The following is an 18,530-nucleotide window of genomic DNA, read 5'->3' as shown; positions in this document are numbered from 1 at the left end:
TAGGACACAAGGAATCTGTAATTACTGAAGCTAATTTCAGTCATGTTTTTACCTCATGAAGGATTGCGGAAATAGCCAGAATGGTCCTCTATCATCTGTGGTTTAATGTAGAATCTCCCTTGCCACATCCATATTCTGTTTCCCTAAATTTCTCTATGTTCTCAATGCTTTCAGTATTAAATCATTGACTACATGCCAATAATGAAAACATTTCAATGTGCAACGTAGCTTACACACGTTTTAGAGTTCACTTAAGCCAATATCTCTATATATCACATCGGATGCTGAAGTCCAGAAGGGTTATTGCCAGAATCATACAGCTAGTCTGTGGCAGTGTGCAGAGTCAGGAGAAGAGATTGGGTTTCCTGGCACAACCCACCCAAAATGAGGAAAAGCCCATTTGAAATTCAGATTGCAAATGTGCAAATGTGTCTGCCTACCAATGACTCCAAAGAACCACCTGAACACTGAGAAGTTTACATTGTTTGTTCTCTTGTCTGTATTCTTTAAACTAATGTGAATTCATAGCAACACAAAATTTACATGATATAAAATGTTAGTGAATCAAAAAGGAAATTTACATTGTATATTTTAATATAAATAAGACATTTTACTTAGTCTTCATTGTATCAGAGTCACTGCTAAATATTTTATATTTCTTACCAGTAACCCCATGATGTAGGCACTATTATTTTCCCTATTTTACAGATGAGGAAACAGAGATAGGGATAGATCAAATGACTGTTCACCCAGAAGTAAATGGCGAAGTGAGGATTTGAACCCAATCAATTTGCCATGAGATTAACTTTTCAATAACTATAGCAAAAACAAAAACGTCATTTAAGAACAGCTGAGATAACATCATCTATTTAAAAATTCATATTCAATAAGAATTTCCAGTCGTATTGAAATTCATATCCAGTCTTTCTTTATCACCATAAGTTGTTTATCTTTCTTTAATTTTACTAATATTTTTAGAAAAAAGTAAACAAAATGAATGTATGAACAAAATACAGATGTGATTTCCACTCAGTTCTCATTCAAATGTAACTAGAAGGAAAATGAGCAGAAATACAATTATTTCTTAATTCTTTCGTTTCCTCTTTCAGGAATGTTATAACATTCAATAGAGAAGAATTTAGATATTTGAACAAAAGTAGCCAGAAAAAAAGAAAGGAAAAATGATTATTCACATAATATAAAGTCGCTGACCATATTATGTCAATCAATAATTAAGACTTATTTTTTTTGATAAATCAAATGGGATAGATTTGAACTTGGGTGGGTCCTCCAGAATTAAAGAGGATGTGGAGTAGCTGTGACTGGCCCCCAGACGTCACTGGAGTTGGTACCAATTCATAGGCAGTATAGCCCTAATGTACTTTCTCCCTCTTAAACACCAACTAGATTGCTGAAAAAAAAAAAAAAAAAAAAAAAAAAAACTAGAGTTGGAATTGGACACAAAAATCTATTAGTCCTATTGGGACTTCATCCCACATAGCACAGACATTAGTATAAACCTTGATGTTATACTAATGCCTGAAAGATATCCTGGTGTTGTCATTCTCTTTCCACATGCAATTTCGCAGTCCACACATAATTAAAAGCAAAGCACCACATACAAATATACTGTGGTTCATTGTTTATTTTTACTAAAATAACAAAATTTAATGAAACGTTTGAATGTTAAGAAAACAAAAATCTTTTCAGAACAAATTATCCTGCCTATTTTAAAGTAAAATAATCTTAAAATAACAATGCTGAAAGAATATTAGTATATTAAGGAAAATGGCTTCTTCTTTTCCAAAACATGTCAAATAAAGTCCCTTTAATAGTACAGACCCATTCTTGCTCTGAAAATGATTAAGACAATGGCCGAATTATAAGGTTATAAAACACAAAGCAAAGTTAGGTGGTCTTCTTGATGTTTAAGGCTGTACTAAGATGAAGCTGAATATTAAATATTTCTACTCTACCATTTAATAGGAGTATGGTAGTTTTTTAATCTCTAACATTGATTAAAGTAAACTTTGATCCCAAGTAGAAGTGAAAATGAAGCTAAAAGGTTGGCAAATGAATCTGTATAATTTTAGTTGCTATCAATGCAGTTTATCTAAGTAAGATAGGATATTCTCCCTTCCTTGGCACCAGTCAGGCTCATCACGTGGTTCCCTTTCTAATTTTTATTCTTTCTTTCCAAAACTATGTATCTATCTGGTCATTGATGGTATACTTCTAATTATGCACTATGTAAGAAGATGCCCACAATGATGTTTCATGCACGTCTCCATGGTAATGTTTACAAATACACGAGATCCTCAAATTAATTTTAAATAACCTATTAAAATGACAATTGATCTGGAATTCTAGTCTAAATTTTAAAATAATTCCTTCTGTGACAATAATTGAGACTAGAAAAACGATAAAAAGTTGAAAATAAGTTACATCTTAAGCCAGAGATATTTATTTATTCCTTTAAGGTAACTAATAAATTATTTTTAAAAGAAAACTATTCATATCATATGAAATATATGTCATATCTATAGCCCCTAACTTTCCTAAGAGTTCTTCCAACCACAGATGAGGTTGCTATAGCTACTAAATGAGAAGTCCATATAATATCCCACACCTACACATAAACCCGTTTAAGAAGAACAAAATTATTTCTTGTGAAGAAATAAGAATTTGGGGCATGTCTCTTTGACCAAAGGGGGAAAAAAGGAAAGCATTTTCAAACAATGAAATTTAATCAATTCCAGAAATAATTAAATATGCTTAATGTTAAGCCTTTACTTCTGCCAAATCTTTCTGATAAAAGTATCAACCTTCTTCAAAAAGAAAACATGTAAGAAGGCTGATGATAGAAGTTAATAAAATTAAATATGCATGCATGCTGTTAACAGCTTAGTCATCTTCACTTAAATCTTGCTATTGAAATGACAATTTTCTCCACATGCTGTCCATTTTCACTTCCCAATCTTAGGAATTGTTCCAAAAAGCCTACAGAGCTATGGACAGTCTTCAGTTGTTTACTGCTGCTTTTCATCACTTCCTGCCAAATAATATATATGGTACCAGAATACAAAAGGTCACTGGTAATGAACTGGTAAGGTTTAAGCTCCTTAGCTTAAACCCTAATTAAGACACCTCATTAGTGAATTTGTCAATATTGTTCATTACCTGCTTGGGTAAATCAAACAGTCCATTCAATGGCAATATCCCTGTATTATAATTCACCAGTTCTTCATAATTTTTTTTCAAATAAGGAGCTAATTTCTGAGATACATAATTTCAAAGAAAAACAGGACATGGAAAATTCTACTTGGCCATTATATGATGCAGGGGGTTAGTTCACTAGGCATGTCTCAGATATTAGTGAAGCTGTATTTTTAAATATCTTTCTGTTCAAAGTACGTTTAGAAGTTCAAAAGGGAATAAATCCTCTAAAATCTAGATTGGGGCAAAGTACTGCAAAAGCTACAAGACTGAGTTAATTTGTAAAATCTAGTATAATATGTTAAAAAAAAAAAAAAGGGTTTCACACAAATGGTGAGTGTCAACGATCACCAGGTTGGAGGCAGGCTCGCACAGACGGGGAGAAAAGGATCCACCATGTTTTTCTCTCCATCTTTTCTGTTTTTACCTGCAAGAGGAAAGATCAAGGCTGAAAGGAGAGTGCAGACGCCCAGATAGGGGCAGGAAGCCATGTACTTTGGGGATTTGCCATGTTTCCTTGATGGATAAATTGAAATAACGAACAAAGAGAAAAACATCTCTTAGACAATGAACAACAGAGTCTAAAAGAGAAAAGGCTGAAGTGACAAGCTTTGGTCCAAACCTCTCTACTTAGGACACAGTGGCTGAGTTTCTAAAGAACAAGAGGTGTACTGGAGCCTCTCCCCACCCCCCAAAATAACCAAACTTCCTAGACCTTTTGTAACTTCACTCCACATAGTACAAGTCTACCTACTAAAACATATGCTTATACCTTGAAGGCTTCTAACTAAGAAAAAAAAAATACTGAGGATGAATTTAAACAATGATTGTAAAAACATAATCAGTGGTTGGGGCTAGATGTCATTAGGACCTAGGTCTTCAGTAACACTGTATTTATTTTTTTTATGTTTATATATTAATAGCAAAAGGAAAGGAAGTAAAGAAACATATTTATAAAAGGTCACCATAGGCAATGTGTGAACTGCAACTATTATTATTCTCTTTCACAAGTATGGAATCTGAGGCTTATAGTGATTAACTGACTAGCCTAAGACGACCAGTTATTTCACAGGTAAAGTGAGTGTCTAATCAATGTTTGTCTGATCTCAAAAGCCATACCTTTTCCATTGCACCATGCAGGCCTTTTAATGACTGTATGCATATATTAGTATAACTATATTATTATAAAAAATCGTGCAATTAATAAGACGATTGTCCACCTCTTTTACCTACCCATTACTAAAGATAGTTTGAAGATTAGAATTAGACCACTTTATAACCACTAGTGTCTCCCTGGTGATAGTCATTGAAAGAGGAGAAATAGTAACTTATCTCTGCGAACTGCTTGTTTAAAATTTAGTCCTTACAATAAATGGTCACAGAATTACTAATTTAGATATATTCTTTCAGCTCCTTCCCCGCCCACCCCCCACCTTTTAAATGAAGTTTTGGTAGTTTTTACTATATTATCAGAGTTCGATGATATGCAACTTGAGGTTTTAAATCTGGTGAGGGGGCTATGAACAGTCACACAAGAAGCCTCCCTAAACTACTCCACACTGGAGGCCATTTTTTGAATTAGTTACAGTAGCTATTAGTCTATCTCAGACTAATATTAGAACATCTCAGATAGTGGGCCTCCAAGTTGTTTTTAGGACTGCTATTGTCAGATCACCACAGACCTCAGGCAATCTGACATAGTCCTGTCAGTAACAGTCCCTTGCTCCTGGAGAAATTCTCAGGAATGTGCAGAGGGGTTCCAGCGGCTAGTTGCTAAGAGCCACGAAGCCTGATGGGAGATGATGGTCAGAAATGTGTTCTTCAGTGTGACAGACCCCAGACTACTCAGTGACACACAAGGTATCACTACACTCCAGTGTGTCACAAGTTATTTGCTACTAATAATGAAAGATCATAAGTTTATACATTTTTCTTTTATAAAAATGAAGTGGATTCAAGGTTCCCTTGCAATATGCTAACTCTCAATCACTCGCCCCCACCAGTGTACTTTCAAATAATGGGGTTGGTGCTCTAGCAGTGCCCTGGGAAATGTATATGAACCACAGCCAACTTCCTCTCCTTGTCTGGTGTTCACAGAGTGACCATAACTGATGGTTAACAATGGGCAATTAGGAATTAATATAGTTTTACTTTTTCAAAAAATGCGAAAATCTGCATTCATTTATGAATATATTTTGCAGTTAAACATTATAATGAAAAAATGCTGTGGCAGAGAAAAGATTGAGAACTCCCTGCTGAGCTGATGGAATGAGATGTCCTAAGACAAATTTAGATAACGCATGGGGTGTGCTGTCACACAAGTACAGGATCCTATAGCCACCTTCAAGGAGGAAGTTGGGAGAATACAAACTGAAACTACTGGATATGTAGGATACCAAGCAAGATTTCTAGTCAGTTATAAAACTTCTTTTAACATTTCTTCCTTTCTCTTTGATATATTTAATGAATCCCAGTGATGATGATAGTTTGAGGAGCTATGTGATAGAAATTCAAAAGGACTAAGATCTCCTCTTTGAAACTTCTTAAATTAGCCATAGATTTAGAGAATAAAAGCTTTTCCTGAGTTTCCTTCATTCTCATTTGCTTAGGATTAAAATTTAAAAAAAATACAAAATATGACCTAATCAAATTCCCAGGGGCTGGGCGGGTGGCAGGGAGATGTGGTGGCAGGAAGCCAGTCTGCAAAAGGCACCATGAGGAAAATATTGAACATTCCTGAGACTTTAAATGGTAGACTCCACAAAAAACATACATAAGAAAATCGTTGTGCTTAAAAGGGATTTTATAACATTAAGTCTTTTGTTGGTTATTGTTTCAGTAATGAAGCTAAGGTATTTTTGCTTTTTTTTTTAAATAAATAGAGAGAATAAGAGATTCTAATTGTAAATAACTTAAAATTCTACTCTTATCTCTAACTTGACTTTGAATTATCAATGCTTCAGAGCGTTTTGAGTGGACAATCTAATTAATTGGATAAAATAAACCATACACAAACAACGAAAGATTTGTACAATAAAAATTCTATGATCTAATTTTTGTGTTTGTGGAAGTTGAACATTAAGGAGTAGTGAAGAAAAGTAATTTATGAAGTGAATTTGGAGGACCATTATTTGGCCACGTTCTGACTTTATGTGAACTGCGAAATACTTGTTTCTTTTTTTTGTCATTTTCTTTTTCTTTTTTAAATTTCCCTTTACTACAAAATTTAATTACCATTTCTTGTACTACAATCTCACAGAAATTTTGTGAGAGCAACATGATCAAATATATGTGAAAGTCCTATAGACATATATATTATAATCTAACACATTTATACATTTTTTAATGAATCATTTTTAAGGCCAAAGAACACACTATAAAATCAAGCTTTAAAACCATCTACCATAATTTATGTACTGTTTTTGCTACTTTAGTTATAATGCATGACACTGATTAGCTGAAAACAATATATTTTAAATTGTCACAGTTATCCTTTGTTATAAATATATTTCCCCGAAAATAAGACTTAACCGGAAAATAAGCCCTAGCATGATTTTTCAGGACAACATCCCCTGAACATAAGCCTAATGCATCTTTTGCAGAAAAAATTAATATAAGACCCAGTCTTATTTTCTGGGAAACATGGTATTAGGCTAGCCATAAATATATCATGGGCAAAAATAAAATTGAAAAATCTGCATCAGTAATTTCTATAGAATAAACCTTTATTTTAAAAAAGCGTACATTTTAATTTTTACATATTGATTATTTTATCTAATTAAATTTTTCTGAATAGTCTTTGGCTATATTAGATTATAGCAATAAACTGGGTGCTATATCTGAAGTCAGATACTGCTTGGATTCAAACCTCGCTCTCCTCTTTAGTACTCGTACGACCTTAGTCTCTTTGCAACTCAATTTCCTCATGTGTAAAATGGGGATAATAATGGTATCTGTCTCTTAAAATAATGCTTGGTAAATAATAGCCTTAAATAAATATCATATATCCTACATAATATAATAAATACATACTACATAATATGTATTTCATTATAATATAGACTACATAATTATAATATTTTACATCATATGTTATATAGTATATACAGTTATTTTATATTTTATATTTATATGGCGTTTCATAGTATAAAAATTAGACTTGCAAAAATAATATTTTGCCAACATAAATAGAAATTATTTTAAAAAATGAACTAATTGCCATTTTTCATATTTATAAAGGCTTTTGGATATCACTGAATATCTGTACTGCACTTGTAAGTTGAAATAATTGGCATAATTGTTAGCTTAATTTGCTCTCATTGTCTGGTAAACATACACTGATGTATATACAGTCTGTAGTAGAGCACTGAAATGGAATATGTAAAAGCATGGTGTGCTTATTGAGTGCTGTAAAGCTTTCCTGTTTTCTCTTCTGGAATCAGAGTGAAGAGCAGCAAGTTGGCTGATTATTTTTCAATGGAGCCATTGATACAGACCAACTATGTAGCAACAAATAAATTCCAGTTTGCCAAAAGCTGACCCGTTTCATAATAAGACAAAGAGAGTCAGGAGCAATTAATCGAAGAAGAGGACAAGAGATGCTCTAAGGGAACTTCTCTCCCTGCACTCCGGTGAGGAAAAAGAAAAGTGATCTAAATTTATATCAGTGCATGGTTTATAGTGTCGTCTACCAGTTCATAACCATCAAAGCACTGTTTTAATTTTTGAATTTATAAAATGAAGTGTTAACCTAGATCATTTTCAAGACTCTTAAAGCTTACAATAGTGTGACTCATTACAAATGAATTACATATTTTGTTGTATATTGAAAATTCCCTTGAATTTACATCAATTTGCATTGAACTTATATTGAGAAATACAGCTACAAATTACTGATGCACTACTATTGATAGGACTGCAAACTGGTGCAGCCACTGTGGAAAAAGTTTTGGGGGTGCCTCAAAAAGTTAAAAATAGAACTACCTTATGACCCAGCAATTCCACTTCTGAGTACTGTGTTTCCCCGAAAATAAGACCTAGCCAGACCATCAGCTCTAATGCGCCTTTTAGTACAAAAATTAATATAAGACCTGGTCTTATTTTAATGCAATATAAGACCAGATCTTTGATATGATATGATATGATATGATATGATATGATATGATATGATATGATATAACATAATACCAGGTCTTATATTAGTTTTTGCTCCAAAAGACACATTAGAGCTGACGGTCCGGTGAGGTCTTACTTTCGGGGGAAACACAGTATTTACACAAAGAATTCAAAATACTAATTCGAAAAGATATATGCACCCTTATGTTCATTGTGACATTATTTACAAAAGCCAAGATATGGAAGTAACCCAAATGCCCATCAATAGATGACTGAATAAAGAAAATGTAGTACATATATACAGTGGAATATTACTCGGCCATAAAAAAGAATGAAATCTTACCATTCATAATAACATGGATGGATCTAGAGGGTATTATGCTAAGTGAAATAAGTCAGATTGGGAAAGACAAATACCATATGATCTCACTTATATGTGGAATCTAAAGCACAAAATAAATGAAGAAACAGACTCAGCTACAGTGAACAAAGTAATGGTTGTCAGAGGGGAAAGGGATTGGGGCTGTGGGTGAAAAAGGTGAAGGGATTAAGAAATATAAATTGATAGTGACAAAATAGTCATGGGGATGTAAAGTACAGCATAGAGAATATAGTCAATAATGTTGCAACAACTATGTATAGATTATTTAGGGGGATAACTGCATTATTATATAAATGTCTAACTGCTATGCTGTACACCTGAAACTAATATAAAATAATTTGAATGTCAACTGTAACTGAAAAAATAATTTAAAAAATAATAAAATAAAAGACTTTCTTTTTTCCATTGGAAAAAAAAATCACTGATGTACTTTATAACTTCAGTAGGAATTGTGAAAGCTGTTATTTTTAGTAAAGTTTTTTAAAAATAAAATCACTCATAAATTTCAACTGAAACAATCAAGTTACTTTCTAACCTCTGGATTTATTATAAACAGATATATATTTCAGCTTTACCATGTAACAGTTATGGAGAACTGGCCTCTAGCAGTTATTGAATTTGTTGATTCTCAGTGGAAAGGAGAATGCTAAATTTCTGGGCAGGCTTCACTATTAATCAATGTATTGTGGTGGTTTAGTAGTGTCAGGATGCCTCAGAATGGTGCCCAGCCAGTCATTGTTCTAGCCAGTGTGGGCAGCAAGGGCCATTTTCCTGCCTCAGTCCTGCAAGGCTGATGAGATGGAATCTGTAGTCTGTCTCTGTGGCAAACTTTCTTGGCCAAAGCAAGTGGAAAGAAGAGGCAATTATCCAAGTATCTGAGGTAAATGTGTATTTTTCTGACCCAAATACTTGAAAAACTACCTCAACAATTCTCTTTGATTTGACTAGGATGATCTGGACACATATTTCTACCTATACATGTATCTGTTTTCTGGGGGAGAGAGAGAGAGATAGAGAGAGAGAGAGACAGAGACAGAGAGACAGAGAGAGAGACAGATAATTGGGGGCTTGTGAATATTTATGCCAGATAAACACAGAAATCTAAATCCTGATTTAGCACCAAGCGTTTCACAAACTTTTAATATGATGACAGACTGTATTTTTGCTTTCACTAATATCCAAGGTCCTTGAGTTAGCCACACAAATACAACTGTAAAATAATGTAAGAGTTAGTAATTTAACCTTTTAAAATGAATGCATTTAGCTTTGCTTTTTCCTATAATGTTTTAAAATTTAAAGTATCATTTATTAGTATATGCCAGATAATGGGAAGGAACAGGGAAAAGAGCAGAAGGTGTAATCAGTAACTTTTGCTACTTTGTGGTAGCAATTCTAAAACAGATTTAGTAACCTTTCTAGACTGTCCCAAATTAACTATAGAAAGTTTTAGAGTATTAAAGTTTTAAAGTATTAGTTATAGAAGTTTTAGATATTAACTATAGACTTTATTTATTCATACTGTCTTACAGTATAAATCTTACATACTGTCTTACATACTGTCTTACTAGTATAATAAGAAAACTGGATTGGGTTCCAAGATAATTGTCATGAAGTAGATGCATATTAAAGGGCAAATCTGTTCCTCTCAGAGTCCAAATTTTGTAAAATAAAGGGGTGAAAATTCTTTCGGGGACTTCTAAGATTAATTCTATGTTTTAAATTGCATATTCAAATGTGAACATAAATGCAGAGATTTTTTTCTATAGCTACGGTGAGGAAGTTGGAAGGAATAAAAGATAAAATTAAAGAATGATTTGCCAATAACAGGATCATTGGAACCCTTCTTATCTTAGACAAAGAAAATGTTTATATATTTCTTATTTTTTAAAGAAAGAGTACTAATTAATCTGGAACAACATCTCCAAGTAAATGATTCAAAAATATGTTTGCCTGAACAATGAAGAGAGGTAAGCTCTGGATATGAACTCTGCTAATACAGAATAGTTGGTAGTAATAAATACCCAAGTGCATTTTCTGTAGAAAAGACAGTTAGCCAACCATTATGATGATGGTTTAAAATATAGCAGTATTATTCAGACTAAAAAGTATATTGATAACATCCAACAGGTTACTTATTTAGCTATGTTACCCTAATTTATCTAGTACAGGATTTAACAGTGGGTTAGTCATCAACAAAAATGATCTCCTTAAAATGAATCTGGTAACCATGTCATTTGCAGGCCAAGGAATAAAAACTTCAGTGAATTACATAAAAAATAGATGACATCTAACTTATATCCATTTGCATTCTACAACTGTATTTTGGCCTTAGAAATAAAGTGGAAAGATTAACACACACACACACACACACACACAGTCCACATTTAATACAACTTCACATAAAACAGTATAAGCTTCTACTATAACAACATAAAAGTACAAATTTTATTGAGGATAGAATAATTTACACAATTTTTATGCCATCCTCTGTAACTTCAGTTATCCTTTTCTTCAAATTTTATGTAGCATATGTTAGGGTTGAAAATCAGACCAAAGGAAATGTTTAAGATAGTTAAAGTATTTTTTGTTGTTATTGTTATTAAATTTCAGCCTTGAATCATGAAATTTTATTTACTATAATATATAAGATGTAAAACATAAGAGGATCTGAAAAATATAGTTATGATTGTATTTTCTATTTTGGCAATTTTAGTGGCAAACATGTTCAGCCAGGTGTCGGGAAGGTCTCCCTAACACCCTGCAGCACTGCCAGGATATTTATCTTCTAGCAGAAATGCCATGGGAAGAAGTTAAATCTGAAGGTCAAAGCCTAATTTCTTGCTTTTGTGGCCTAATTTTATGATCCATTTTTGAATGTTTTTCCAAAAGTGCACTCATGAAAGAGAATTTAGATTTGGCAAGTTGCACAAATGTTCCCACAAGTACTGCTGAATAAATACTGAAAAACCTTTCTCTCTAAATGACTCTTTTTTCAGCTGAAGATCTTTAAGCCCTCCAGAAATATCTGTTGCTAAAGAACATTCACACAGGGCTGTTCACGTGCATTAAAATGTACTTGATGTAGCATAGCACGCTGAAATACACTTTTATGGGACCTAAGAGGTAAAACATTCATTACGACAACACCAAAAAGAAATATGTACCATCCTTTCAATTTGGATTTTTACATAAGAAGTATAAAAACATTTGAAGTCTCGTAGCTGGTTCTTTTTCTTTTCTTTTCTTTTTTTTTTTAACTAAGAATAGCTTTAAACAATAACGGTCTTTTAAATAGTAATTCATAGTTGCTTGAATTTTAAATTCCTTTGGCTATATTATCCATACATCTATTTTAAAAGGTTGATTCTGAAATGACATCTTTCACTGATACAATATTATTTTAAATTAATGTCACAAGATGATTGTGGCCTTCTGGGCCATTGCTAGCTAGGAAAATCTGATGAAAATTACAACTACTCTTCCTAGGAAAATGCACATACACATGGAATTTTCTATGCAATTTCAAAAGGTCCATGGACATCTTGAAGCTGGACTCCAGGTTATAATTTCCTGGACTAGATAAAAAAATACATAATTAAGTGCATAAATGGACCAATAATAATATCTCTTAAGGCATGGTATGTCTTATATTATTTAAAGAAATCATTATAAGAAATAAACTTTAATTTTAGATCCCATGATTTAAATATATAAAACATATTTTAAGTCTACTTTATATATACTGTTGACACAAATTATGCAGAAATCTATTCGACTATTTTAATTGCAGTGTCTCTGATATAAAATAAATACCTTTTATATTTTTGAAAATAAAGTTTGCAAAATGATTATGACTCTGCTGACTTTAAAAATGCTAAGCAATACTTGTCATCTACCTGTATAGTTTTATTAACATGCTGCCATAATACAGGGACTTAAAATCCTGTATCACATTTCTACTGAGTGCATTTGCCAAGTTTCATTGCTTTAAGGTATTTTTCTTGGGACTAAATGCTTTAGAGAAAGAAAAAAAGAAAAACGCAACTTTAGATTTTTCTCATAATATTCGCTATAGCTTCATTTTATTGAATAAATGGTACATATTAGGATGTGTAAAAAACACATTAGGGTGATTATTACTATCTATGCATGTGCTGATGATATCACTATTACTCTTCCATTATACCTGTAAAACTTCGGTTTCCTTCTGAATACTGGGAGTTTACTATAATTATTATATGAAGATACTGATGCACACGCATTCTAACATAACCCTATTGTAACATTAATGCTAATTCATTTGCTATGCAAACAATTGGAATTAAATATATACCTAGATTATTGTGGGAAATAATTAACAGCTAAGTATTTTGAGTAGAAAAAATAGTACACTGGTCTCTCTCCCTGATAACTCATAAAGACAATAGATGTCCCAGATAACAAAATACTCTTAATGGAAATACTGAACCTAAGTGAACTCTCTTTGATTTAGCATTTTTTAGCCTTGGAATTGAATATTTTATTAATATTCAATAAGTGGTGTGTGGAATGAATGCCTAAGTTCATTTGGATAAAGAAACTTCAGCTAGACTTATCACTCTATTGAAGAATATATTCAACAGAAACAAAAGGCTTTTCGGCATTTTCCCAAAGTGACACGGGGATTCCATATCACTATTGCTATAGAGGAAAATGCAGGAGGTGCTGAGACAAGTGAAATTATATTGATCTGGATCTGGAAGGGCTATTAGGACAAACACACCACAGATATTGTCTTATTTGAGTGTGCAAAAATTGACTGAAATGTGCTATGAAATAATGGTCAATAAAGATTTCTACTAGGTGAGAAAATAGAAAAAATAGAAAAAATAGAAATTTTAACCTGACATTGAGACACAGAGAGAAAAAAGATCTCTATGAAACTGTGCAATGGAATTCTGGAGCTCACTTCATATTAATTACAAAATACATATGTGAATCACACAACTTAATAGAGAAGATAACTCATGTACACAGATTGCTATAAAAACACCGGAGACAGTAGTACTTGTTATACAAGTTTAGAAGACAGGCGCTCATATTTGGAGCATCAGGAAAGGACTCATGGATTTGGCAATACTTGTATCAAACTCTGAAGGATAGATAAGATTTGAGCAACAAAAGATCAGAACATGACATGGAAGGAATGCGGTGAACAAAGGAACAGAGGTAGAAATGCTAGAGATTTCTGTGGACTCGTTGGTGACAAGGAATGGTGAGAATTAGAGCTAAAGACTGAGGTCAACCCATGGAACTTCTTAGGTGCTTAGCTAAAAGGAATGGTCTTCATTCTGTATGGAGTGAGTGAAGAGTCAATGAATAATTTTTAAAAAGGCATGGCAAGTTCTGAGTTGGTCTCATATCTATACAGTCGAGGTCAGTGGCAAAGGGGCTGTATTTTCAATAAGTGTGTATCCCAGCAAGCGCTCAAGTACTTATAAAAACAAAAACACTTGTCTGAAAACCAGGAACAAACAGAAACATGAAACAGTATAAATTAACTTTTGGTTCTAAGATGATAATAATAAATATATAACACTTGAGCACCGTATATTTTTTTTTCCATAAAAATTAAAAGGGAAACGACACTGTACTCAACGAACAAAAAGCGTGAGCAGGAACTGAAAACTTCTGGTAAGTACTAAGTTTACAAGCACAGACATTTAGTAGGAGGTGTGTGGTATAAGTTTCTAGAAGACATGTAGTTACTGAAACAAACAAAATCAGTGTTGTTTACTACTTGTCTGGCATAAATCATTCTTAGGCCTGGGTGAGAAGCTGTTCTCAAACATCAAGACGCTAACAATATAAGAATTTGTGCCAGAATTACCAGAAGATTATAGATATTGATGCAAGTCCGATATGTCAAGCTTTGTAATTTTAGCATGTTAGAACTCTTACCTCGTACAACAAGGTCAGCCGAAGCTGAGGAATTGTCCACAATTGTCTGAGCAGTGCATGTGTATCTGCCAGCATGCTTCAGCTGGGCATTTCGGATGAGCAGCTCCCCATTGGCATCCAGCTGTGAGCAAAAACAGCAGTCATTCATATCAGTACACTTTTCACTAATTATATGTCTCTTAGGATACAAGTGGTACATTTTCCCCCTAAAAAACAAAATGAACACTGTGAAGGCATCTGTTGTAGATATGCTAACCATATGTTTTTGTTCAGGTTACTTAAACTCTGGGTTTCGGTATCTCAAGCGGAAAATAAAATGAGTGAATTACTTAAGATCCTTTTTAGTCTGAATATCTTTAACATTTTATTATTCCTATTATCAGAGGGCCATACTGAGAGAAACCAAAGGATAAAACTATCTCCTTGGTATCTTTTAAAGAGAAATGTTAAGGTCTGAACGTCTCAGTGCTGAATGCCAGTGAGGATAATTCCTCCTATATGACTAGGAAAAATTATTAATTTGGTTTGGCAAAGCCAGTCTAATTGATTAATTTCAAGATGTGTTACAGTTCAGTTTACAAAGACACTAAAAGTTTGCAGAAACTGTCAAGAGGGATAATTCTACTTACATATTATTTTTTTTACCAAAATATAAGCTCCACGTGGGCCAGGATTTTTGTTTTGTCCGCTGCTCTATTCCCAGTGGTCAGAGAATGTTCAATACATATTTTTTTGAAGGAGGCTTGAGGGAATTCTGCTTGTGAATAACAAGGCACCATCTCATTGTAATTTCTAAAAGTAGCTAGTATTTATTCAATGGCTAGTCTATAACAGGACCTGGGCTATGCAAGTATATACATTATCTCATTCAATTTTCTTCTAACAACAGCCTTATGAGATAGGTCCTATTATGTCCATTTTATTAAAGATGAAAGTGAAATTTAGAGTAGCCAAGTAATTTAACTAAGGTCACTCAGCTTGTTTGGTAATGGGAGCATGCCCAAGTCCAAGCTCATTATCTCCAAAATATTTTCCTGAGTACCAAAAATATTGATTTACTATTACAATCATACATGTCCAGATATATTAAATAATGAATAATTAATGGTTAGGTTAATATTGTACTCAATAAAAGAGGGTATTGTTTATGTGATTAGATCTGTAAATTTTTAAATTATGTTATTTTAATGACTATGTGGAATGAATGCTTTGCTTTACCATAGGTTCTGCTAGTGGCCCCTTCACATATTAAATTTCCTGTTGATCTTGGAAAGTGTTTGGGTTTAAATCTTTGTTTGATTCATAAGGCTAAGAATAACAGCTGGTTATAATCTTGAGAAGATTAATTTGGTTGGTTATAATAGAATACTACTATCTCTATATTAAGAAAAGTTCAGTGGCTGCACACCCTTTTCCTTAATATTAGCCAGTCTTAGTAGAAACACAGCTAGAAGTTATGGAATTTATTGTCAGTGGGGTCTTTTTGTCCCTTATGATCTAGATTAGCTAACAACCGCGTTTCCAAGCTTCTTGAAAATTTCTGGGATAGGGCAGTTCTTTCCTTCTATTCTCTTGGTCACTTATTTCTTTGCCAACCCAAGGAGCCCCAGGCTACAAATGCAGTGTTTTCTCTATTTTGCCAGAAAACCTACTAACACAAAGTAAACGCTATTAAAGTGGGTTTGCTGAAGAATTGAAAGTGATGGAACTGGTTGTATCCCACGAGGTAGGGCAAATCAAGACTAAAAATTATCATCCATTACACAGTAGTATTCTTTAAAGTCCTACTGATTGCATTTCCCACTGTTGTTCACCTTTCCTAGTGTCCTCCCTTCTTGCTGGTACCCACTTCCACTCCCATCTCTGACTTCTCTCTGTTCTCTTCTATCCCCTGGAAACCATTATTCTTCTTTCCTCATATTAAGCTGCTTAATTCTCTGATGGTTGCTTGGATGCTGACAATTACTATTTCCAAAACCTTACTTTCTGTTTTCAGTTTTTTCCATTTCTTTACCTCTTATCCTTCAATCCATTTTAATCTGGTTCCTTTTTCTTCAGCTCATTTTACTTGACTTCTAGTTTATCTTTGACCTTCCTTTCCAAAACACTCAAGCTTTCTAGTCATTTATGACAACACACTTTCCAGACACTTTGAGGACATTCTCTACTCATTCTCTTCAACTTCCTTATAACTCAATCATAGAGACTGGAATTTATCCATTCCTTTTCATCACTACTGCCTTTGCCATTGTCCAAGCTCCCACCATCTCTCATTGAACTACTCTATCTTATTTGGTCACGACCTCCACCCGTGTCCCACTCTATTCTTTTCTCTACTTGGCAAACAGAGTGACCATTTCAAAATGCAAATATGATCAAATCACACCTCTCTGTAAAAACAAACTAAACCCTTCAAAACTTTACCCTTCCTGGAATAAAAGCCACAAGTGTTATCAAGGTCCACCTCACCCTATTCTGCAGATTCTGTCCAATATTCCAGCTTACCTAGTGCCACCATTTCACCTACATTCTGCTCTCCAGAAGAACATTCCATTTTTAGAACCTTAAATGCATCTTGTTCTCTCTGATCTCTGGTTATCCACCGTGTTTTCTCTCTTGAAATGTGATCCCCCTTAGACCCTACTCCTTTAACACAGTCACCTAAACACTTACCCTTTCCCCTCCGCCAATACCAGTTCAAGTCATTTCCTCGAGGAAGTCTTTCCATTCTCTGTTGTTATATTTTGTCCTAGCACCTTTTATCTTATGTCATGCCATGTTTCCCCCAAAATAAGACCAGGTCTTATATCAATTTTTGCTACAAAAGATGTATTAGGGCTTATGTTCAGGGGATATCATCCTGAAAAATCATACTAGGGCTTATTTTCCAGTTAGGTTTTATTTTCGGGGAAAGACAGTGTTATATATCTAAATTGCAATTAAATATCTGTACAATTATATGTGTGAAGTCTGTCTCCCAGGAGCGCTGTAAGTTTAATGGAGAAGAAAATATGCCTGTTTCATTCAGCCTATATCCTCGTGGTATATACGTGTACAGCTGTATGTGCTGCATACCCAGGAACCAGCACAGTGCCCTTAACATAACACTAAAGATATATTGTTTGAATAAACTAGTCAACTTGCTTATCAAGAATTGTTGCATTTGCTCTTAACATAGTATATGTTAACTTCTGTACAGCTACAAGCAGAATTACGTTAGTGAGCTCACATAGCTCATGACAATCACAGCATTTCATAAGCACATAATGACTTATTTTGGTGTTAGGATAAAGCATGTACTCTTGCTGCCTTCTCCGATTATCCTCTCCTTTGCACTAGCCACAGTAAACAACTTACACTTTATCATTTGTTCTCTTTCCTGCACACCTTTGTACATATTTCTTGCATTGTCTGGATTCCTACATCTCCCACTTCTATCACTCGGCTAACTTCAAGTCACAGTTTAGATGCCCCTTTCTTCTCTGGAATCCAAAGTCTGAGTTAGGGGTTGCCCTTTGTACATTTTCATTATAACTATTTATTTCTACTAATATTGTTTAGTGGTTCTTTTCTTCTACTAAACTGTAATGTCTTGATGGAGGGACTAAATCTTACTTATTACATGCAAATAACTTATTGTAATATCTGAGAAAGTCAACAAATAAATATTGCATAAATGAATTAATAAATACCCATTACCTAAAGTAATGTCATGCGATTTTTTTCAGGTAAGATCATGATAATGTTGTATGTTAAAAGAGCTGAATTGATATCAACTATCCATTAATAATATATTCCAAATTATTTATACACTAATTTCATGAAGATATATAAATGTTTTAGGAATAGTGTGTGAATTCATAGAGAGAAGAATGCA

General features: G+C 33.5%; 1 protein-coding gene across 4 annotated transcripts in view; it reads right to left on the bottom strand.

The window, feature by feature from the left end:
- The window catches only part of CNTN1 (contactin 1), a 292,784-nt gene that overhangs the window by 76,787 nt on the left and 197,467 nt on the right, over positions 1–18,530 (bottom strand). For 2 of the 4 annotated variants that reach the window (XM_081058563.1, XM_081058564.1), the window contains 2 exons: positions 14,654–14,774; positions 1,629–3,643 (listed from right to left, as the gene is read on the bottom strand). In XM_081058563.1, coding sequence (XP_080914689.1) covers positions 3,564–3,643; positions 14,654–14,774 — 201 coding nt within the window. In that variant the 3' untranslated portion in view covers positions 1,629–3,563. Of the gene's footprint in view, positions 1–1,628; positions 3,644–14,653; positions 14,775–18,530 lie in introns of those variants that run through there. The other 2 variants (XM_081058561.1, XM_081058562.1) reach the window with 1 other exon arrangement.

The sequence above is a fragment of the Rhinolophus hipposideros genome (genome assembly GCF_964194185.1).
Source record: "Rhinolophus hipposideros genome assembly, chromosome: 9".
NCBI classification, from domain to species: Eukaryota; Metazoa; Chordata; class Mammalia; order Chiroptera; family Rhinolophidae; genus Rhinolophus; species Rhinolophus hipposideros.
This window is presented reverse-complemented; position numbering and strand designations above follow the sequence as displayed.